A 24,179-nucleotide genomic window follows, 5' to 3' on the forward strand; every position below is an offset into this window, starting at 1 on the left:
TTGGGTATTTTTTTAGTAGTAGTACTACAGGTACCAGCGGGCCCGTTTTTCCGCCGCATGCTGGTACTTGTGGTTCTCCAAGTACCAGCATGCGGGGGAGGCTTGCTGGGACTTGTAGTACTGCTACTAAAAACAATATCTTTTCATTATCACAAAAGGCTATCAGCCTCCCCATCCGCAGCCCATTGGATGGGGGGGACAGCCTCGGGCTTCACCCCTGGCCCTTGGGTGGCTGGGGGGGGGGGGGGACCCCTTGATTGAAGGGGTCCCCACTCCCCCAGGGTACCCCGGCCAGGGGTGACTAGTTGGATTTTTGATGCCACGGCCGCAGGGCACTATATCAAAGTGACCCCCGGCTGTGGCATTATCTGTCCAGCTAGTGGAGCCCGGTGCTGGTTTTAAAAATACGGGGGACCCCTACTCTTTTTGTCCCCCGTATTTTTGGAACCAGGACCAGGCGCAGAGCCCGATGCTGGTTGCTTAAATATGGGGGAACCCCTGTCATTTTTTCCCCCATATTTTTGCAACCAGGATCGGCTCAAAGAGCCCGAGGCTGGTTATGCTTAGGAGGGGGGACCCCACGAATTTTTTTTTTTATTTTACATTGTTTAATTAAAAAAAAAAAAAAAATGAACCCCAGCACGGATCACACAGATCCGGCCGAGATTGATTGTAAAAAAAGTCGGCCGTGTTTTGCTAATCACTGCCGTAAAAAAATAAAAAAAAACACGAATGACATCGACATCGGAAGAAAAGAAAAACCCGAATACGACAGCTTAGTAAATCCATCGTAACAAATTCAAAAAGTTGCAGTTTTACACTTTCGATGTCATTCGTGATTGAACTTTGACCTTTTTTCGGAAATTACGAATGTTAGTAAATGTACCCCACAGTTGGGGTCGGAACAACAGCTAGCTTGTTTGTGGTCACAAATCTACAGTGCATATTGCCACTATTGCCAGCATCTTTTTCTCTCATACAGATTTCTGCGACTCTGCTCATCTAGCCATTGGACTTTGGGACCTTAACATAGCTGCATGGTATCAACTGACAGTGGGTCCTCTCACAGTTGGGCAGATGTATTAAGCCCGGAGAAGTGATAAAGCTGTGATAAGTGCAAGGTAATAACGCACCAGCCAATCAGCTCCAATATGTAAATTGACAGTTAGGAGCTGATTGGCTGGTGCGTTATCACCTTGCACTTATCACTGATTTATCACTTCTCCAGGCTTAATACATCTGCCCCAGTATGAGATATGGTGAAATAGAATTGTTTTACATATATCATATTATTTAGTTCTGCAGTCCTTTAAGAGATATTGTTGCTTTTATTAATTGTCCCACAGATAGATATATTGGTGCTATTGGCTATATATATATACTGTAGAGGAGTCTTTAATGGATTCAGCAATTTTCTCTGGGATGAAAATACTGTGCTACCAGTATTATTACATAGGAGGCAGTGCTGCTGTTACTAACTTTATCACCACTCCTTCCAAGTTTAAAAGCTGCCAATCAGCACTAGAGCAGTGAATTGCTGCCTACATATGTTTTGATTATTTGTATTCTTACAGCTACTTGGATACTTTGCATACCACAGTTGGCAACATAATCTGCTCTGTTTGAGACGAACAAAAGCAGCTGACATTTCACTATATATAGAACTCATCTGTTTTGAATTACTTAATTGCTCCTATCTATTAGAGATTTAAGCATGGCCACATTACCGATGAATGAGATTCATCGTACGTAGTGATGAGCGGGTTCGGTTTCTCGGAAACCGAACCCCCCCCGAACTTCACGCTTTTTACACGGGTCCGAGGCAGACTCGGATCTTCCCGCCTTGCTCGGTTAACCCGAGCGCGCCCGAACGTCATCATCCCGCTGTCGGATTCTCGCGAGACTCGGATTCTATATAAGGAGCCGCGCGTCACCGCCATTTTCACACGTGCATTGAGATTGATAGGGAGAGGACGTGGCTGGCGTCCTCTCCGTTTAGAGTAGACTAGAGAGTAGTAGAGACACTTGATTTACTAATTTTGGGGAGCATATTAGGAGTACTACTTGCTGATAGTGTGACCAGTGACCACCAGTTTAATTAATCCGTTCTCTGCCTGAAAAAAAACGATACACAGTGTGACACAGTCACATACCATATCTGTGCTCAGCCTCAGTGTGCCCTCAGTGTGCTGCATCATCTATGTAATACTGTATATCTGACTGTGCTGAGTGCTCACTGCTCACACAGCTTAATTGTGGGGGAGACTGGGGAGCAGTTATAGCAGGAGTACATATTTTAACAGTGCACACTTTTGCTGCCAGAGTGCCACTGCCAGTGTGACTGACCAGTGACCACTGACCACCAGTATATTGTGATTGTCTGCCTGAAAAAGTTAAACACTCGTCGTGTGGTGTTTTTATTCTATAAACGCATTCTGCTGACAGTGTCCAGCAGGTCCGTCATTATATAATATATACCTGTCCGGCTGCAGTAGTGATATATATATATTTTTTATATCATTATCATCCAGTCTATATTAGCACTGCAGCAGACGCAGTACGGTAGTCCACGGCTGTAGCTACCTCTATGTCGGCAGTCGCTCGTCCATCCATAATTGTATACCACCTACCCGTGGTGTTTTTTTTTTCTATCTTCTTGATACTAGTAGCTTACTTTAGGAGTCTGCAGTGCTGAGCTGACAGTGTCCAGCAGGTCCGTCATTATATAATATATACCTGTCCGGCTGCAGTAGTGATATATATATATATTTTTTTATATCATTATCATCCAGTCTATATTAGCAGCAGACGCAGTACGGTAGTCCATGGCTGTAGCTACCTCTGTGTCGGCAGTCGCTCGTCCATCCATAATTGTATACCACCTACCCGTGGTGGTTTTTTTTTTTCTATCTTCTTGATACTAGTAGCTTACTTTAGGAGTCTGCAGTGCTGAGCTGACAGTGTCCAGCAGGTCCGTCATTATATAATATATACCTGTCCGGCTGCAGTAGTGATATATATATATATTTTTTATATCATTATCATCCAGTCTATATTAGCAGCAGACGCAGTACGGTAGTCCACGGCTGTAGCTACCTCTGTGTCGGCAGTCGCTCGTCCATCCATAATTGTATACCACCTACCCGTGGTGTTTTTTTTTTTTTTCTATCTTCTTGATACTAGTAGCTTACTTTAGGAGTCTGCAGTGCTGAGCTGACAGTGTCCAGCAGGTCCGTCATTATATAATATATACCTGTCCGGCTGCAGTAGTGATATATATATATTTTTTATATCATTATCATCCAGTCTATATTAGCAGCAGACGCAGTACGGTAGTCCACGGCTGTAGCTACCTCTGTGTCGGCAGTCGCTCGTCCATCCATAATTGTATACCACCTACCCGTGGTGTTTTTTTTTTTTTCTATCTTCTTGATACTAGTAGCTTACTTTAGGAGTCTGCAGTGCTGAGCTGACAGTGTCCAGCAGGTCCGTCATTATATAATATATACCTGTCCGGCTGCAGTAGTGATATATATATATTTTTTATATCATTATCATCCAGTCTATATTAGCAGCAGACGCAGTACGGTAGTCCACGGCTGTAGCTACCTCTGTGTCGGCAGTCGCTCGTCCATCCATAATTGTATACCACCTACCTGTGGTGTTTTTTTTTTTCTATCTTCTTGATACTACTAGTAGCTTACTTTAGGAGTCTGCAGTGCTGAGCTGACAGTGTCCAGCAGGTCCGTCATTATATAATATATACCTGTCCGGCTGCAGTAGTGATATATATATATTTTTTATATCATTATCATCCAGTCTATATTAGCAGCAGACGCAGTACGGTAGTCCACGGCTGTAGCTACCTCTGTGTCGGCAGTCGCTCGTCCATCCATAATTGTATACCACCTACCTGTGGTGTTTTTTTCTTTTTCTATCTTCTTGATACTACTAGTAGCTTACTTTAGGAGTCTGCAGTGCTGAGCTGACAGTGTCCAGCAGGTCCGTCATTATATAATATATACCTGTCCGGCTGCAGTAGTGATATATATATATTTTATATCTCATTATCATCCAGTCTATATTAGCAGCAGACGCAGTACGGTAGTCCACGGCTATAGCTACCCCTGTGTCGGCAGTCGCTCGTCCATCCATAATTGTATACCACCTACCCGTGGTGTTTTTTTTTTTTTTCTATCTTCTTGATACTAGTAGCTTACTTTAGGAGTCTGCAGTGCTGAGCTGACAGTGTCCAGCAGGTCCGTCATTATATAATATATACCTGTCCGGCTGCAGTAGTGATATATATATATATTTTTTATATCATTATCATCCAGTCTATATTAGCAGCAGACGCAGTACGGTAGTCCACGGCTGTAGCTACCTCTGTGTCGGCAGTCGCTCGTCCATCCATAAGTATACTAGTTTCCATCCATCTCCATTGTTTACCTGAGGTGCCTTTTAGTTGTGCCTATTAAAATATGGAGAACAAAAATGTTGAGGTTCCAAAAATAGGGAAAGATCAAGATCGACTTCCACCTCGTGCTGAAGCTGCTGCCACTAGTCATGGCCGAGACGATGAAATGCCAGCAACGTCGTCTGCCAAGGCCGATGCCCAATGTCATAGTACAGAGCATGTAAAATCCAAAACACCAAATATCAGTAAAAAAAGGACTCAAAAATCTAAAATAAAATTGTCGGAGGAGAAGCGTAAACTTGCCAATATGCCATTTACCACACGGAGTGGCAAGGAACGGCTGAGGCCCTGGCCTATGTTCATGGCTAGTGGTTCAGCTTCACATGAGGATGGAAGCACTCAGCCTCTCGCTAGAAAAATGAAAAGACTCAAGCTGGCAAAAGCACAGCAAAGAACTGTGCGTTCTTCGAAATCACAAATCCACAAGGAGAGTCCAATTGTGTCGTTTGCGATGCCTGACCTTCCCAACACTGGACGTGAAGAGCATGCGCCTTCCACTGTTTGCACGCCCCCTGCAAGTGCTGGAAGGAGCACCCGCAGTCCAGTTCCTGATAGTCAGATTGAAGATGTCAGTGTTGAAGTACACCAGGATGAGGAGGATATGGGTGTTGCTGGCGCTGGGGAGGAAATTGACCAGGAGGATTCTGATGGTGAGGTGGTTTGTTTAAGTCAGGCACCCGGGGAGACACCTGTTGTCCGTGGGAGGAATAGGGCCATTGACATGCCTGGTGAAAATACCAAAAAAATCAGCTCTTCGGTGTGGAAGTATTTCAACAGAAATGCGGACAACATTTGTCAAGCCGTGTGTTGCCTTTGTCAAGCTGTAATAAGTAGGGGTAAGGACGTTAACCACCTCGGAACATCCTCCCTTATACGTCACCTGCAGCACATTCATCATAAGTCAGTGACAAGTTCAAAAACTTTGGGCGACAGCAGAAGCAGTCCACTGACCAGTAAATCCCTTCCTCTTGTAACCAAGCTCACGCAAACCACCCCACCAACTCCCTCAGTATCAATTTCCTCCTTCCCCAGGAATGCCAATAGTCCTGCAGGCCATGTCACTGGCAATTCTGACGAGTCCTCTCCTGCCTGGGATTCCTCCGATGCAACCTTGCGTGTAACGCCTACTGCTGCTGGCGCTGCATTTGTTGCTGCTGGGAGTCGATGGTCATCCCAGAGGGGAAGTCGTACGCGTAAGACCACTTTTACTACTTCCACCAAGCAATTGACTGTCCAACAGTCCTTTGCGAGGAAGATGAAATATCACAGCAGTCATCCTGCTGCAAAGCGGATAACTGAGGCCTTGGCATCCTGGGCGGTGAGAAACGTGGTTCCGGTATCCATCATTACTGCAGAGGCAACTAGAGACTTGTTGGAGGTACTGTGTCCCCGGTACCAAATACCATCTAGGTTCCATTTCTCTAGGCAGGCGATACCGAAAATGTACACAGACCTCAGAAAAAGAGTCACCAGTGTCCTAAAAAATGCAGTTGTACCCAATGTCCACTTAACGACGGACATGTGGACAAGTGGAGCAGGGCAGGCTCAGGACTATATGACTGTGACAGCCCACTGGGTAGATGTATGGACTCCCGCCGCAAGAACAGCAGCGGCGGCACCAGTAGCAGCATCTCGCAAACGCCAACTCTTTCCTAGGCAGGCTACGCTTTGTATCACCGCTTTCCAGAATACGCACACAGCTAAAAACCTCTTACGGCAACTGAGGAAGATCATCGCAGAATGGCTTACCCCAATTGGACTCTCCTGTGGATTTGTGGCATCGGACAACGCCAGCAATATTGTGTGTGCATTAAATCTGGGCAAATTCCAGCACGTCCCATGTTTTGCACATACCTTGAATTTGGTGGTGCAGAATTATTTAAAAAACGAGAGGGGCGTGCAAGAGATGCTGTCGGTGGCCAGAAGAATTGCGGGACACTTTCGGCGTACAGGCACCACGTACAGAAGACTGGAGCACCACCAAAAACGCCTGAACCTGCCCTGCCATCATCTGAAGCAAGAAGTGGTAACGAGGTGGAATTCAACCCTCTATATGCTTCAGAGGTTGGAGGAGCAGCAAAAGGCCATTCAAGCCTATACAACTGAGCACGATATAGGAGGTGGAATGCACCTGTCTCAAGCGCAGTGGAGAATGATTTCAACGTTGTGCAAGGTTCTGCAACCTTTTGAACTTGCTACACGTGAAGTCAGTTCAGACACTGCCAGCCTGAGTCAGGTCATTCCCCTCATCAGGCTTTTGCAGAAGAAGCTGGAGACATTGAAGGAGGAGCTAACACAGAGCGATTCCGCTAGGCATGTGGGACTTGTGGATGGAGCCCTTAATTCGCTTAACAAGGATTCACGGGTGGTCAATCTGTTGAAATCAGAGCACTACATTTTGGCCACCGTGCTCGATCCTAGATTTAAAACCTACCTTGGATCTCTCTTTCCGGCAGACACAAGTCTGCTGGGGTTCAAAGAACTGCTGGTGACAAAATTGTCAAGTCAAGCGGAACGCGACCTGTCAACATCTCCTCCTTCACATTCTCCCGCAACTGGGGGTGCGAGGAAAAGGCTCAGAATTCTGAGCCCACCCGCTGGCGGTGATGCAGGGCAGTCTGGAGCGACTGCTGATGCTGACATCTGGTCCGGACTGAAGGACCTGACAACGATTACGGACATGTCGTCTACTGTCACTGCATATGATTCTCTCCCCATTGAAAGAATGGTGGAGGATTATATGAGTGACCGCATCCAAGTAGGCACGTCAGACAGTCCGTACTTATACTGGCAGGAAAAAGAGGCAATTTGGAGGCCCTTGCACAAACTGGCTTTATTCTACCTAAGTTGCCCTCCCACAAGTGTGTACTCCGAAAGAGTGTTTAGTGCCGCCGCTCACCATGTCAGCAATCGGCGTACGAGGTTACATCCAGAAAATGTGGAGAAGATGATGTTCATTAAAATGAATTATAATCAATTCCTCCGTGGAGACATTCACCAGCAGCAATTGCCTCCACAAAGTACACAGGGAGCTGAGATGGTGGATTCCAGTGGGGACGAATTGATAATCTGTGAGGAGGGGGATGTACACGGTGATATATCGGAGGATGATGATGAGGTGGACATCTTGCCTCTGTAGAGCCAGTTTGTGCAAGGAGAGATTAATTGCTTCTTTTTTGGTGGGGGTCCAAACCAACCCGTCATTTCAGTCACAGTCATGTGGCAGACCCTGTCACTGAAATGACGGGTTGGTTAAAGTGTGCATGTCCTGTTTATACAACATAAGGGTGGGTGGGAGGGCCCAAGGACAATTCCATCTTGCACCTCTTTTTTCTTTCATTTTTCTTTGCGTCATGTGCTGTTTGGGGGGTGTTTTTTGGAAGGGCCATCCTGCGTGACACTGCAGTGCCACTCCTAGATGGGCCAGGTGTTTGTGTCGGCCACTAGGGTCGCTTAGCTTACTCACACAGCTACCTCATTGCGCCTCTTTTTTTCTTTGCGTCATGTGCTGTTTGGGGAGTGTTTTTTGGAAGGGCCATCCTGCGTGACACTGCAGTGCCACTCCTAGATGGGCCAGGTGTTTGTGTTGGCCACTAGGGTCGCTTAGCTTACTCACACAGCTACCTCATTGCGCCTCTTTTTTTCTTTGCGTCATGTGCTGTTTGGGGAGTGTTTTTTGGAAGGGCCATCCTGCGTGACACTGCAGTGCCACTCCTAGATGGGCCAGGTGTTTGTGTCGGCCACTTGGGTCGCTTAGCTTAGCCATCTAGCGACCTCGGTGCAAATTTTAGGAATAAAAATAATATTGTGAGGTGTGAGGTGTTCAGAATAGACTGAAAATGAGTGGAAATTATGGTTATTGAGGTTAATAATACTTTGGGATCAAAATGACCCCCAAATTCTATGATTTAAGCTGTTTTTTAGGGTTTTTTGAAAAAAACACCCGAATCCAAAACACACCCGAATCCGACAAAAAAAATTCGGTGAGGTTTTGCCAAAACGCGTTCGAACCCAAAACACGGCCGCGGAACCGAACCCAAAACCAAAACACAAAACCCGAAAAATTTCCGGTGCTCATCACTAATCGTACGGTAGGTATTATTATTATTATCCTTTATTTATATGGCGCCACAAGAGAACCACAGCGGCCATTTACAGAGTGCATAAAATAATCAAAACATGAAAATAGTGACTTACAATTGAAGACAATATAGGACAAGTGCAGGGTAAATAAACATAGCTACAGAAGCAGATGACACTGGCATAAGTATCAGGGTGGCAGAAAACTGAGAAATTTAGTGCTGTCAAAGTAAGAGAAGGATAAGCACATGAGGGATGAGGGCCCTGGTCGTGAGAACTTACATTCTAAAAGAGAGAGGCAGACAGACAGGGGTGACAAAGATGGGGTAGACAGTGAGCGAGGAACAGAGGGTTAGGATGAGATTAGGCTGGGTTTGATAAAGAAGTGGGTCTTCAGGGCCCATTTGAAGCTTTGTAGACAGGGCCAGCAACAGAAATCTTGGGGCACGGCACAGTGATATATTTTAAAGCACAACAGAATTTTCTGTGCTATATAAGAAACTGTTAATAAACTGTTTTCTCTCTCTCTCTCTCTCTCTCTCTCTCTCTCTCTCTCTCTCTCTCTCTATATATATTCATTTAGCTATACACATATATAAATATGTTTAGCTCTCCTTCCACCCCCACCCCCCACACACACCCCACAGTCTGTCTATCCCAATGTCTGCATGCTGCATTCCCATCTCCCCCATCACATTTAAAAGCCCTGTATCCCCTCACCAATCCACTCTTATGCCAGGGAGAGACTCGCCTGCGCTGCACTTCCCAGTATCCACCTCACACCACATTGCAGGTACTATGTGGACCTCACACCCTACCAGAAGAGGCCAGCACATGGCATGGGAATCCTGGCCAGCAGAGATGCTGCCATGTCCTGTAACTGCCTGCAACAGAGCTGGACCAGGAAGAGTGGGCGCACACTCGCTGTATGCGAGAGACTTCTGATACTATGTGCCCACGCTGCCTACAGCTCACTGCCCTATTTGGACAAGATGGCTCATATCTCTGCCGGGCACTAAATGGCATATCCTTGGGGCCCCTCTGACCGTTTTGGCCCATTACGGGTGTCCCCTTGACACCCCCTGTCATCGGCCCTGTACCTACCTTGATTCCTTACACATACTAGATGCATATTCTACCTATGTTGAGACCATCTAGTTTTTGCATTTTAGTGGAAGAAGTGGGTACATACCTAATTCATACTCAACATAAAACATCTCTTATACCCTCATGCACTCCCATATACTCTGCCATCTTAGGTCATAAATCCATGTGTTTCACTGTAAAAACAAGTATATTGCAGCAATGATTGATACGTCTCAAAACACAATTTGAGGAGCAGGAATCCTCTTTTCATGTTAATGATCCCTGGAAAATATCTGATGATTTAGCTGTAAAATGTCTTTGTTAGCTGTCCAATAAGTTAGTTTTGTCACAAACAAAATATATTTGCTCACAAATTGTCTCCCATTTCTTTTGTGTTTTTGTTTAGAAAAAATATAGCAGTCGCTATTGAAAATGATTTTGAAAATATTGTTGTATCGACGTGTACAGGTAAGTTTTTTTTCTATAAAAAACAATAAAAAATATGTAGATCTTGGCTAAATTGTTATCTTGAACTGAAGTGCTATTTTTAATTTTTTTTAAATATCGAGCAATTTTGTGCTATCACTCATGATAACCATTTAGAACACAACTTTAGCAGTCCAAAGCCTTATTAAGAATTGTTCTTAAGTAATTTGCTCATCATATCTTTGCTTTCGCAAATAATTGCAGCACTGTGCATGTGTACGCCAACTTGAGTGACACAGTAGTTCAATTGTCACTAGCGATTTATTGCAGAATGCGCATGTGCTGCAACGAACATATGCATTCTTGCACATCTGTTGATTCTATGTCAGATGCATCTTGGTCATTTTTCTCTGTCCATCAAATAAGACATTACTGTGCATCAACTGGACGTATGCCCAGAAGAGAACCCTCTTGTGGATGCATTATGGGGGTGTAGCCAGTGTAACACCCTATTCTGTGTCATATGTACGACAAATTCTCAACACCTTCACCTAGTAAAGGATAGGTGTGCTAATAATAGTGATAAAGTCTGTTCTAGTGGATGGAGGACTGGAGGCTGTGCAGTTGCAGAGATCTGTGTGACTCAGAATACAAGCAGATACATTAGACTCATGGACAGTATACAGAATATCGTCAGGGTTACCTGTAATTCAGAATTAGGCCCAATAAGCATCTGTATGTTAAGTTGCACCTGCAGATGAGGGCCTAAATTCATGGCATGGCCTCATGTCAAACCAATGTAATCACAAACCCATTGATACAGAGGCTTGGCATTTGTCATGGGGTGTAGTATGGCAGACCGATGGTCTCCTGACTGCCGGTCAGCATACGGACACCAGGTTCCCGGCAGCTTACAGACACCGGGATCCCGGCGGGGAGGGGTGAGTGCAGCGAGCACCTTGCGTGCTCGCTGCGCTCACCACACTGCGGGCTCGGTGGCGACCTGCAGTCGCCATGGGTTTTATTCCCACTATATGGGTGTCGTGGACACCCACTAGTGGAAATAGTCCCTGTTGGTTGGCATGCCAACCGCCGGGATAGTGAGGGGGCGGGATTTTGGGGGAGGTCATGTGACCGTCAGTCTGCTGACCACTGGTCACATGAATACCACCCTGTCATGGGGGTTATGAACTGGACAGCTACAGATATATTCTAGGGAAAACACTGAAGTAATAATCATTGACTCTGGGGTGTTCATGTTCTTGCAAGAAGCCTGGCCACTGCAAGATATATCATTTTTACTGAGCTTTCAACCTTCAGATCGCTTTCTGGTAATTGTCCCAGTAGCATTCTCATGACCACTAGCATACTCATGTTCAAACCCAGAAGTAACAGGATCGTGTAAATGACCTCTCTACCTTTTAGCATTTGTTGACATGAGCTATTATCAGAGCCCATGGCCCATCTATGTCTTGATACATAGCCCCAAAAAAGCATTTTATATACAGTATCTGCTAATTTTCAAGACTTTAATATAAAAATTGATAAATACTCCCCTAAAAGTTATTAATTAAAGAGATGCAAATTTGGAGTGTTAATGGCAGCCAGTTAACAAAATAAATTTAAGAAGCATGTGCTAAAAAAGGTTGGACTACTTAACACTTGTAGCTTTCCCTATAGATCGTATGCTTGCGAGCAGGGCCTTCCCACCTCTAGGACTGTTATTATCCAGTTTTATTGTATCATTGTTTCCAATTGTAAAGTGCAATGGAATTTTCTGCACTATATAAGAAATTGTTAATAATAATAATAGTCAAACTCATCGGTATCCTTCCAGTGGTGAAACCCATCTGTGGGAGTCCCACCGCTACCAGGTTTATGCTGACAGCACTGTCAGTGCTGACAGCCATGAAAGGAGAAAGCTGTCATCACTGCACACAAGAACTGGTGAGAGGTTCGAAGTCCAACTCAGTATGTACAGTAAATAGTGAATATAGTTTTGAGATGCAAAGGAATAGGGCTTAATCCAAACAGGAAGCTGCATTTACCACACACCTCTGTCCTCCTCCCACTAACAGAGTTCAAAACAGATTTATTGGGTAACAAAAATGCTTTAGAAGTGTACGTATGCATACAAAACGCTTAATAGTTTTTTTCCAACAGCTATACGTGCACTAAACGGCTTAACGAAATGAGATAATTTATAAGTAAGACTTGTTTTATTGTTTGTTTTATTGTGCAGGATGTTTGTTGGAATATTTCATTGACATTTCATTTGTCTTGTCTTGTTAATGACAATAAAGTATTCTTATTCTTAAATGGGAACATATTTTTATTTTAGAGATATTTAATGGGGAGCACAAATACACTTTTCCATAGCTGTCAAACCACATGAAGTATATTTTGTGGTTATATAATAATATACAGTTGCAGTGATCTATCTGCATTTCTGGGAAATTCCATAAAATGTGCTTGAGACACTTACAGTGGGTTGACATGAAGAATTTGATTGGGGACAGGAACCATTTTGCTTTTTCTCACATTCTTTTTATTCCTTTTTTTCTTTCTATATTTTATGGGGGGGTTTTCTTACAGCTGTGACCAGGTTGGTGCAGAATGAACCTGTTTTGTGATCCCTGTCCCTCAAAAATATATCACTTGTAAAAATAATCTAATGGTACCGTAGTTGGCAAGATATATAGCATTATGTCGCTATTACATAACAGTGAGCTAATGCTTTCCTACCGGCAGGAAGCAGATAATTTAAATTACAAGGTAGGGACACACCTATTATAATTGTTGTATAAACATTGATCTCTGTATATCTGCAAACTAGACGTGGCATGAGATGCTACTGGCAGCAGATTGAGGGAGATTTAACTGCTTAAGGTGAGGACTCACCGATATAAGTTAGTGACCCAAATACCACTGTCAACAGGCATATTGCATGAATATACATATTGATAACAGATGGTGAATAATATAAGTCATCCATTAAATATTCTGTCTGTGTACTAGATGTGGCAAAGAATATTACTGCTAATATATTGAATATCTTAATTTATTCATATTTTGCTAAAAGGTGCTTATTAAGACCAGCGCTTATTCTCATCAGTCTGCATAAATAGACGTGACATGAAGCATCATTTAGAGTGGATGGTAATAGTCAAGGCTACTTTTAAACTGGAATACTTAAGAATACCATTCCTGAAGGCCTTATGAAAAATGTCTTTACCGGAAACGGAGTTCTGGAATGTCCGGACCGCCAGCGCCAATTTTTTTTTTTTTTATGTATACCAATACCAAGAAGTTCAGGAGCTTATAATACCAATTGAATTTAGACAAATATCTAATTAATCCTTCAAGCAGCAGTATGAGTCCAGCTGAGTCTGTGTTAACACACAGCAAATTGATGGTAACAGAAAAGTAGATTACCCTACAATTAACCATAAGAAATTGAACAAAGAATTGACTGATTGCGCTATGTCAATGAAGACACGTGATTGGTTTAAATTTCTTTTATTTATATATTTTATACTGTATCCAAAAACATTAAAAAAAATATATATATATATATATATATATATATATATTTAACAAAAAATACACTTACACATCTATACATACATTAATAAGGCATCCGATGTTACTAATCAGTCGACTAGATCACGTGATATTTAGGAACCAACAGGTGTTTTCTTCGCATTATCCTGAATAGTTTCCTTTAAAGGTGTACAGTTTTTAGTTCCCCTTTTAATCTGTCTGATAGGGTGCAGTAGTTACGAACAAAAGGAACAGGGTGGCACAAGATTACTCCTAGCCCCTTGATACCACTCCAAAGGTGAGCGGTGAATTAATCAGCTATAGCGTATTCGCACAAGGAGATATAGATAAAGACAGATAACCAAATCCCTTTTATTTATATGTCTGATATCTCATCAGCAAATTTAATAATGCAAGGATTGGTGGTGCTCCCCAAAGTCAGATACACATAAATAATTTAGAGAGAAAAAAGAAGACGCTATACTGAGTGCTCCCAGTATAGAGTCTTCTTTTTTCTCTCTAGTGTAGATTATTAGACATAGGCACCCCACCTGGAATGATATAGCAGAGCACCCATTTTTCAGATACAGCAGTCTTAGCACCCCTGGGCTGATACAGCAAACAGGGCATCCCTGGACTGTTACAGCAGACAGAGCACCCCTGGACTGATACAACAGACAGGGCACCCCTGGACTGATACAGCAGACAGAGCACCCCTGCCTGGACTGTTACAGCAGAGCACCCCTTTAAGATACAGCAGAGCACCCCTTTTTCAGATATAGCAGACAGGGCACCCTGGACTGAAACAGCAGACTTAGCACCCATGGACTGATACAGCAGATTGAGCACCCCTGGACTGATACCGCAGGCAGAGCACCCGCCCCACACCAGACAACACAGTACCGAGATGGACGCGCCTGTCCAGTACATTTTCCACAGCCGGAGTGAAGATGGCATCGATCACCAGGGACCTTTATAGAATTCAAAACATGCGAGAATCCAACAACGGGAAGATGACGTTCGGCCTTGCTTTGGGATCTGAGTAAGGCGGTAGGTTCAGAGCCGGATTTGGATCCCGGCATGGAATGGGAAATTCGGGTGGGCCCGGTTCTCGGAGTACCAGACCAGCTCATCTCTAGAAGCAACCCTTACACTATGCTTTACGGACCTAATAAAAATTCTTATATAACATGATGAAATCTTGCTGAATCAATATACAAGAAATGACAGTGTTGGGAGAAAAACGTTAAAAATTTGAAACACTGAACAAATTATAAGCCACTTATGACAAATATAAAAAGGAAATTGAGGAATTTTGAACAAAAAATAATTGAAAGAAAATGCAGAAAATTCCTCCATGGACAAAGAAATGACTTCGCACAGATTTGTGTATACAAATGGAAGTCCTACATGCAGCGTAATATGAGGGGATAACCTTACAACAGTAGAAGGATCTGCTCTTGATCAAATTTCTTAGTGGCATGATACCATCATTAAGCCATCCGACAAGGGGGGCTATGTGGTTTTATGGCCATATATATTGAAGATAAACAAAGTCAAATACTTGCAATTGTGTGCACCCCTGGGATGGTCAACCTTAATTGAAAGTGAAGGACTTTAGTTAATATGTTCCAACAGACCGCAATAGTTTCAGGAGGGTCAGGTGATCTATCTCCTCATCACGACAATGTTCGATTAGAATCTTCTTTCCTTAAGGTGGTGTTATAGTAATTTTGTTCTACAGTCCACACTCAACCCAAAAGAAGAGGAAAGGAATGTAAAAGTGAAGCACATTTTAATTCCCAGTAATAAAATTCTACAACACGTAGATATGTTTCAAGTATTTTAATCCACCAATAAAAATAATACAGCCTGTGTACCAGAATTCGTGGGGTGTCAAGTGTGCCCACCCACAAACAGCGTATAATATCCGATACCCTCCTGGGTTATAAGGTACTATTACATTCTATTACTATTATGAGGAGATAGACCACCTGACCATCCAGAGACTATTGCGGACTTTTGGATCATATGAACTAAAGTCCATCACTTTCAATTAAGGTTGACTATCCCAGGGGTGTGCGCAATTGCAAGTATTTGACTTTGTTTATCATTCATTTGGGGTGCTGTGACCACCCTAGCATTTGCCGCTGCACTATTGATTGAAGTGCACGTTTTTCATCATTCCGTATGTATATTAAAGAACTTGACAGACAACTCAGTGACTGTTCATGTTAAAAATCACTAATATGTAATCGATTTTCAGATTTTCAAAGAATGAACATTAACATAATTTCAAGATCTTGAGATAGTGGGATTAATTGCAAGAAAGACTTAGTCTTCTTAAAAAATTATAAACCCAAAATACCAATATTATACATTCTTCCCAAAGTTCATAAAAATAAAACAACCCCACCAGGGAAATCAATTGTCTCTGGAATGGGAAGTTTAATGAAGAAGGCAAATATACTGTAGATCAATATCTACGTCATTTTGTTCTATTTCTGCCTTAATATGTAAGGAACACAGTGGATGTCTTGATGATATTTCAAGATTTGGCTACATCTGGGAACATGACAAGCAACATACAATGCCGAGAGTCTCTACACCAGTATTGATCAATTAAAAGGGGGTCAAAGCAGTGAAATATTTTTGGGACATGGGAAGACACTATGAATTTAATGACTTTCTTCTCTCCCTATAGGAATTAATACTCATCAAAAATGTTTTCACATGTAATGAAAAATGCTTTCTCCAGGTTAGGGGCATGGTGTATGCCTGCCTCTACCTGGGATGGTGGGAGAGAGATTTTTTTCATGAGAATTATGAAAAATATCCTCTTAGACCAGTGATGGCTAACCTTGACACTCCAGCTGTTGTTGAACTACATATCCCAGTATGCCATGCTACAGTTTTGTTATTTGGCCATGCTAAAACTGATGCAGGGCATGCTGGGATGGTATATTGATGATGTACTAATGCTGTGGACCTTATGGTTACAATTGAAGAGGATGGACTGATTTCTACAGATATTTTTAGAAAAAAATGCTATCAATAGTATTATTATTATCCTTTATTTATATGGCACCACAAGGGTAAAGCAGCGCCCAATTATAGAGTACATATGCACATAATCAAAACAGGAAAACAGTGACTTACAGTTGAAGACAATATAGGACAAGTACAGGGTAACTAAGCATAACTACATCAGTAGACGACACTGAGCTAAGCAGCAAGGTGGACGAAAACTGCAGGATTTGGGCAGTTGAGAATTATTAAAGTAAGAAAAAGGATAAACACATGAAGGAAGAGAGCCCTACTCGTGAGAGCTTACATTCTAAAGGGAAGGGGCAGACAGACAGGGGTGATACAGATGGGGTAGAACGAGCATGGGACAGAGGGTTATGATGAGATTTGGCTGGTTTGGTAAAGAAGTGGGTCTTAAGAGCCCGTTTGAAGTACTGTAGAGAGGTGGAGAGTCTGACGGGGATAGGTAGAGAATTCCAGAGTAAGGGAGCAGGACATGAATAATCTTGGAGATAGGACTGGGAGGAAGTAATCAGAAGACAGGATAGTCAGCATGCATTAGCAGAGTGAAGAGGACGAGTGGGAGAGTAAAGGGAGATGAGGTCAGAGATGTACAGTCAGTGAGAGAAGAGTGAATGAGTGCTTTGTAAGTGAGTGTGAGAAGTTTGAATTGGATTCTGTAAGGGAAGGGAAGCCAGTGAAGGGCTTGTAAGAGAGGGGAGGTGCATATAGTGCGTTTGGTGAGGAAGATGAGCCGGGTTGCAGCATTGATGATAGATTGGAGTGGAGAGAGGTAATTGTCAAGAAGGCCAGTTTAAAGGAGATTACAGTAATCCAGTCTGGAAATAATCAGTGAGTGGATAATAATCTTGGTGGTATCCTGGGTGAGAAAGGGTCTGATCCTGGAAATGTTTTTGAGATGAAAATGACAGGTTTGTGAGAGATGCTGAATGTGTGGTTTGAAGGAGAGGGAGGAGTCAAGTATTACACCAAGACAGCATACTTGGAGGCTAGAGGAGATAGTCGTGCTATCAATGGATAATGAGATTGTGGAAGGTGAGGTTGTGAGGGAGGGTAGGAAGATGGGAAGATGATCAGCTCAATCTTGGACATGTTGAGTTTAAGAAAGCGCTGGCACATCCAGGAAGAGACAGCAGAAAGACAGTTGGAGGTACAAGTGAGGAGAGCCAGGGAGAGATCAGGGGAGGAAAGGTAGATTTGAGTGTCATCAGCATAGAGGTGATATTGGAAGTTAAAAGAACTAATGAGTTCACCTAAAGAGGACATAAATAGAGAGAAAAGGAGAGGACCAAGAACAAAACCTTGGGGGATACCAACAGTTAGTGGACGTGAAGTGAAAAGCAGAATAAGCAGTAGTGGCCCTTAGATTTGGCTGCATGGAGGTCAGACTTTTGTGAGGGCAGTTTCAGTGGAGTGGAGAGAGTGGAAACCAGACTGGAATGGGTCAAGCAGTGAGTGGGGGGAAAGAAAGGCAGTGAGGCAGTTATAGATAATACGCTCAAAAATTTAGGAGGCAAAAGGGAGGAGAGAGATGGGTCAATAGCTGGAGAGGGTGTTTGGATCAAGGGTAGGTTTTTCAAGAATAGGGGAGACAAGAGCATGCTTGAAGGCAGAGGAGACAGTGCATGATGATAGGGAGAGATTGAGAAGGTGGGCAAGGTGGGAACAGGCAGAAGGAGAGGGGAACAGGCAGAATGAGAGAGGTATCAGAGGAGGTGGGAGGGGATAGGGTCAAGTGGGGAGGTGGTGGTGGGGGAGGAACGGATGAGGGCCATGACTTCCTCACCATATACATGGGAGAAAGATGACAGAGTTTGTGAGAGGGAAGGGGAGGGGTTGCAAGGGATTGGTGATGGCTAGTTGCTGGTCTGATGGGATGTGATGTCCTGACATTTGGAGTCAATCTTGCATGTAAAATAAGTGGCAAAGTCAAGAGCAGACAATGATGGGAGAGGAGGTGGTAGTAGGCAGAGGAGGGAGTTCACAGTGGCAAAGAGGCACCGGGGGTTGGAAGACTGGGTAGAGATGATAATTTTGAAGTATGATTGTTTAGTGAGGGAAAGGGCAGCACCAAAGGATGAGAGCATAAATGTAAAATGGAGCAACTATGCCTCAGAACGTGAATTTCCTCCACTGTTTCTTGGCAGTACGTGAGCATTTTTGAAGATATCTGGTGCATTGGGGTGCCAGGGATGAGATGTTGATCTGCGAGGGTGAATAGTGGTTGGTGGAGCAACATAGTCAAGAGCAGAAGTAAGAGATGCATTGTATAGGGATGTGGCTTGTTCAAGGTATGAGAGAAAATAGGAGAGAGAAGTGAGTAAAACAGGGAGGATAGGGATGAGGTGTCAATAGCCTCAATGTTACGCTTAGTGATGGTAGCCTTAAGAAGGAGAGATGGGAACGTGGAGATAGAGAAGTTGAAAGAGAGCAGGTGGTGGTCAGAGAGGGGAAAAGGGGAATTTGGAAAAATCAGAAATATCACAGCAGTAAGTGAAAACCAGATTTAGTGAGCTCCCGTTCACATGGAAGGGTGCGGTGATCCATTGGGAGAGACCAAGTGAAGAGGTGAGGTTAAGGAGTTTAGAGGCAGGTGATTTTGTGGGGTTATCGATAGGGATGTTGAAATCACCAAGGATAATGGAGGGAATGTCAGAAGAGAGGAAGTGAGATAGCCCGGAAGCAAAGTTGTCGAGGAATATGGAGGAAGTGCCAGGTGGATGGTAGATGACTGCAACTCGAAGATTAGTAGGTTGGTAGAGGCATATTTCGTGGACTTCAATTGTAGAGAATGTAAGGGTTGGTTTGGGAGGTATAAGTTGGTATGTGTAGCTAGAGGTTAAAAGGACCCAACACCACCACCATGGCATCCCCCAGGTTGGGGGGGGGGGGGGGTGAGAATGTGAGGCCCCCAGCAGAGAGAGCAGCAGGAGAAGTGGTGTCATAGGGAGTAATTTAGGTTTATGTAATGGCCAGGAGATACAGGGAGTTGGAAATGAAAAGGTCATGAGTAGGGGCCAGTTTGTTGCAAACAGATCTGGCATTCCAGAGGACACAGGATGGGGGTAGGAGTTTGTGGGAGAGATGTGGATGAGATTATCATCAGCATTGAGGTAAGATTAATTTGGAAGGAAGGGATATAGAGGGTGTAATGATGGTGTTCGGTCCTTGGCTAGGAAGGGAGACTGCAGGAGTGAGGCATGGAGGGAGTGCAGTATGATAGTGGTGGAGGAGCGGTAGGTGACAGGCAGAGGAGGTAGAGAGCAGGATTCAGTGGTGGGGTAGAGAGCCTGTGAAGGGGCAGAATTAAATTGCAATGGGGAAAAAAGAAGAGGAGTGGAAGGGAGGCAGAGGGGAGGATGGGATACAGAGAAGAGGAGAGAGGATGAGATGTAGGTGACTGGTAGTAAAATAAGAATAGGAGGAGGAGTGGTGGCTGAATGAGAGAGCAGTGGAACAGCAGAAATAAAGACGATTTGCAAGTATTTTTTAAATGTGGTTAATGTCTACAGATTAACAGTAAGGCAAATGTTTTGTTGATGTAAGATGGAAATAACACAGTATTTTCAAACAGCAAGTCGGTGTTCCTTCATTAACTATGCTTCTCAGTGAAAAATATGTTTTCCAGGTATTTGCAGGGTCAGAGTGAAAATTGCATTACAGGTGTTTTTTGCAGAAAGTGATTGTATAGTTTCCCGAGTTAGTGAGGATTGGAGAATATTAGAAGTGAATATACATATGTAGTTGGAATGCAGTCCAAGAATTGTTGGCCTTTAAAGGATTTACCGCATTTGTTTGTTGTTTCATTCAGTTTTTGTCCAGTTTAAATCCAGCATAAGTCACAGATGACATCCTTAGAAACATTCATCCTTTGATAACTTTCATCCCAGATTGATTCAGCCAAGGCTTATTCAGCCAGACTACACATTAATATCAAGACCAACAAACGTGTTTGTAAGCACATTGATTGATTAGACTCACCCCTAGCCCATCACCCATTGGAAGCTATAAAACTTAAACAAACAAATGGTGTATGGGGATGAGACCATCACAGATTCCCCAAATAACTTATAATAAAACCAGCTTAAATCTGCTTATAACAATAAATCAACTATTTATTACCTATAGCTATTCAATCATGGTATTCATTTGTGATAATCAACAGATGCAATACAGCTTGCTGGTATGTGTAGTTCCACTATTCATTACCTATAGCTTTGCAATCATGGTATTCATTTGTGATAATCAGCAGATGCAATATAGCATGCTGGTAAGTGTAGTTCCACTATTCATTACCTATAGCTATGCTCTTATGGTATTCATTTGTGATAATCAGCAGATGCAATACAGCTTGCTGTTATGTGTAGTTCCACTATTCACTACCTATAGCTTTGCAATCATGGTATTCATTTGTGATAATCAGCAGATGCATTATTGCTTGCTGGTAAGTGTAGTTCCACTATTCATTACCTATAGCTATGCTATTATGGTATTCATTTGTGATAATCAGCAGATGCAATACAGCTTGCTGGTAAGTGTAGTTTGTCACGAACCTCGGGCAGCGGCGACCGCGCTTGTCCCTGCGGGTGGCCTGGTCTGCCCGGCGCCTCTCTTCCCCTGACGGTCTCCGGCTTCAGCGGCGGGCCGGCGCTGCTCTCCGGCGGCTTCCCGGAAGCAAGGACGCCGCCATCACAAGCGAGGGCAAGGAGGCGGAGCAGGTCTGACGTCACCTGCCTGCTCCGCCAATCAGGCTAGGGCGGGGAATTTAAAATCAGATACCAGGCAGAGATCCGGTGCCTGAGTATCTTCGTTTCTCCTGCGGAAGCTGTGATTCCAGAGCTCCCTCGTCCCTGCAAGCATCCTGTGCTTCCAAGCATCCTGTGCCTCCAAGCATCCTGAGCCTCCAAGCATCCTGTGCCTCCAAGCATCCTGAGCCTCCAAGCACCTCCGTGCCTCCAATTACCTCCGTGCCTCCAATTATCTCCGTGCCTCCAATTATCTCCGTGCCTCCAATTATCTCCGTGCCTCCAATTATCTCCGTGCCTCCAAGCACCTCGTGTCTCCAAGCACCTTGTGCCTCCAAGCACCTCTGTGCCTCCAAGCACCTCTGTGCCTCCAAGCACCTCTGTGCCTCCAAGCACCTCCGTGCCTCCAAGCACCTCCGTGCCTCCAAGCACCTCCGTGCCTCCAGTTACCTCCAAGCACCTCGTGCCTCCAAGTGCCTCATCCCTCCAAACACCTCCGTGCCTCCAAGCACCTCCGTGCCTCCAAGCACCTCCGTGCCTCCAGTTACCTCCAAGCACCTCGTGCCTCCAAGCACCTCATCCCTCCAAACACCTCGGTGTCTCCAAACACCTCCGTGCCTCTAAGCACCTCCGTGCCTCCAAGCACCTCCGTGCCTCCAAGCACATCCGTGCCTCCAGTTACCTCCGTGTCTCCAAGCACCTCGTGCCTCCAAGCACCTCATCCCTCCAAGCACCTCGGTGTCTCCAAACACCTCCGTGCCCCCAAGCACCTTCGTGCCTCCAAGCACCTCCGTGCCTCCAAGGGCCTCCCTGCACTCCCTGTACTCCCAGCACCTCAGTGCCTCCAATACCACAGTGTCTCCAATATCTCAGTACCCCAGCCTTCAGTATTTCTACAAGTCTTGTCTTACAGGAGACCTTCAAGAATTCCTCTGGGCCTCCTGCCTGCCGTCTTAGTCCTGCATGAGGAAGACCTACATCCGGCCATCTCTACTACGACCCAGTGGCGGTTCCTCTTCCCGGTCATCGGAAGAAGCCCCGAGTCCACAACACTCCCAAACCAGGTCAGTGACAGTATACTCAGGCCACATGGACTCGGGGAATCGGAACACGGACTCGAGTGCCATTCAGAACCTGGCTTCTCGAGTGCAAAGTCAGGAAGCAGCGCAAGGCCAGGTGATGCAGTACCTCCAGCAGTTGTCCGGGCGTCTGGATCAGATTCAGGCGTCTCTGGCCTCAGTAATTCCGGCACCTGTTCCAGTAGTCGCACCAGTTGCCGTTGCCAGCAATGTTCAACCATCGGCCGGTGTCACTCCACGCCTTCAGTTGCCTACTCCGTCCCGCTATAATGGGAATCCCAAAAATTGTCGTGGTTTCTTGAACCAATGCGAGGTACATTTCGAGCTACTTGCACACAACTTTCCTACAGACCGGTCCAAGGTAGCATATATTATTTCTCTGTTGGAAGGTTCTGCTTTGGATTGGGTGTCTCCATTATGGGAACGATCTGATCCCATGGTTTCCAACTACACCAACTTCATCTCGTCCTTTCGAAGGATTTTCGACGAGCCCGGCAGAATGACCACTGCTTCTTCCGATTTGCTCCGTGTTCGGCAGGGCGCCCGTTCCGTGGGCCAGTACGTGGTTCATTTCCAGACCATTGCTTCCGAACTACGCTGGAATAATGACGCCCTGAGAGCTGCCTTCTGGAACGGTCTTTCCGACCGGCTGAAAGATGAGCTGGTTACTAGAGATCTGCCGGATCCATTAGAAGATTTGATTTCCCTTTGCGTCAAGGTGGATCTTCGGATGCAGGAGCGTGGAAGAGAACGTAGCCGTTCGGATCGTTCCAGGTTCCGGAATCCTACTCCTAGGCCGGTGGCCTCACCCAGCTCAGATAAGCCCATGCAAATTAACCGCTCCCGACTGTCTCCGGAAGAACGACAGCGTCGTCGTGAGGGTAAACTCTGCCTTTACTGTGGAGCCGCAGATCATTTTCTTAAATCTTGTAAAGCCCGTCCGGGAAACGGGCAGGCCTAGCTTGTTCCGGAGGAGTCAAGCTGGGAGTTACGACAAAAGCTTCTCCAACTTCGGACTGCTTGCTTCCAGTAACTCTAGTCTCCAATTCAGTCTCCAGGTCTTGTGAAGCCCTATTGGATTCCGGAGCTGCAGGGAACTTCGTTTCTTCTTTCTGTGCCCAAAGTTTGGGTTTAAAGTTACGGCCTATTGAGCGGCCAATTTCACTGACGGCTATCAACGGGACTAGAATTTCCAAAGGTCTTATAATGTGGCGCACGGGGCCAGTTAAGCTGCAGGTCGGGGCTCTACATCAGGAAGATTTGGAACTCTTGGTAATCCCAGAAATGCCTCATGATCTGGTTCTTGGAATGCCTTGGCTGAAAAGTCATAATCCCCACATCGACTGGAAGTCGTCACAAATTCTGTCCTGGAGTCCCTTTTGTCACACTAATTGTCTTACTCCTGTTTGTCCGCTCCGTGTTACCTCCAAAACGGATGAAGAGCACATTCCGGAGGCATATCAAGGGTACAAGGACGTATTTTCGGAACAAGCTGCTGACCTGTTACCACCTCACAGGCCTTGGGACTGCCCTATTGACCTTGTCCCAGGGAAGACGCCACCTCGTGGTCGCACATATCCTCTGTCTCTTCCCGAGACTCAAGCCATGTCGGAGTATATTAAGTCCAATATGCTCAAGGGATTCATTCGCCCCTCTTCCTCCCCTGCCGGTGCAGGCTTCTTTTTCGTGAAGAAA

The 24,179-nt window shown here is 44.7% G+C and overlaps 1 protein-coding gene across 1 annotated transcript in view; it reads left to right on the forward strand.

Annotated features, from left to right (window-relative positions):
• The window catches only part of LOC135057283 (NXPE family member 4-like), a 118,346-nt gene that overhangs the window by 46,822 nt on the left and 47,345 nt on the right, over positions 1-24,179 (forward strand). The window contains exon 4 of the mRNA XM_063963173.1: positions 10,050-10,111. Coding sequence (XP_063819243.1) covers positions 10,050-10,111 — 62 coding nt within the window. The remainder of the gene's footprint in view (positions 1-10,049; positions 10,112-24,179) is intronic.

Source organism: Pseudophryne corroboree, chromosome 3 (assembly GCF_028390025.1).
Source record: "Pseudophryne corroboree isolate aPseCor3 chromosome 3, aPseCor3.hap2, whole genome shotgun sequence".
Lineage (NCBI taxonomy): Eukaryota > Metazoa > Chordata > Amphibia > Anura > Myobatrachidae > Pseudophryne > Pseudophryne corroboree.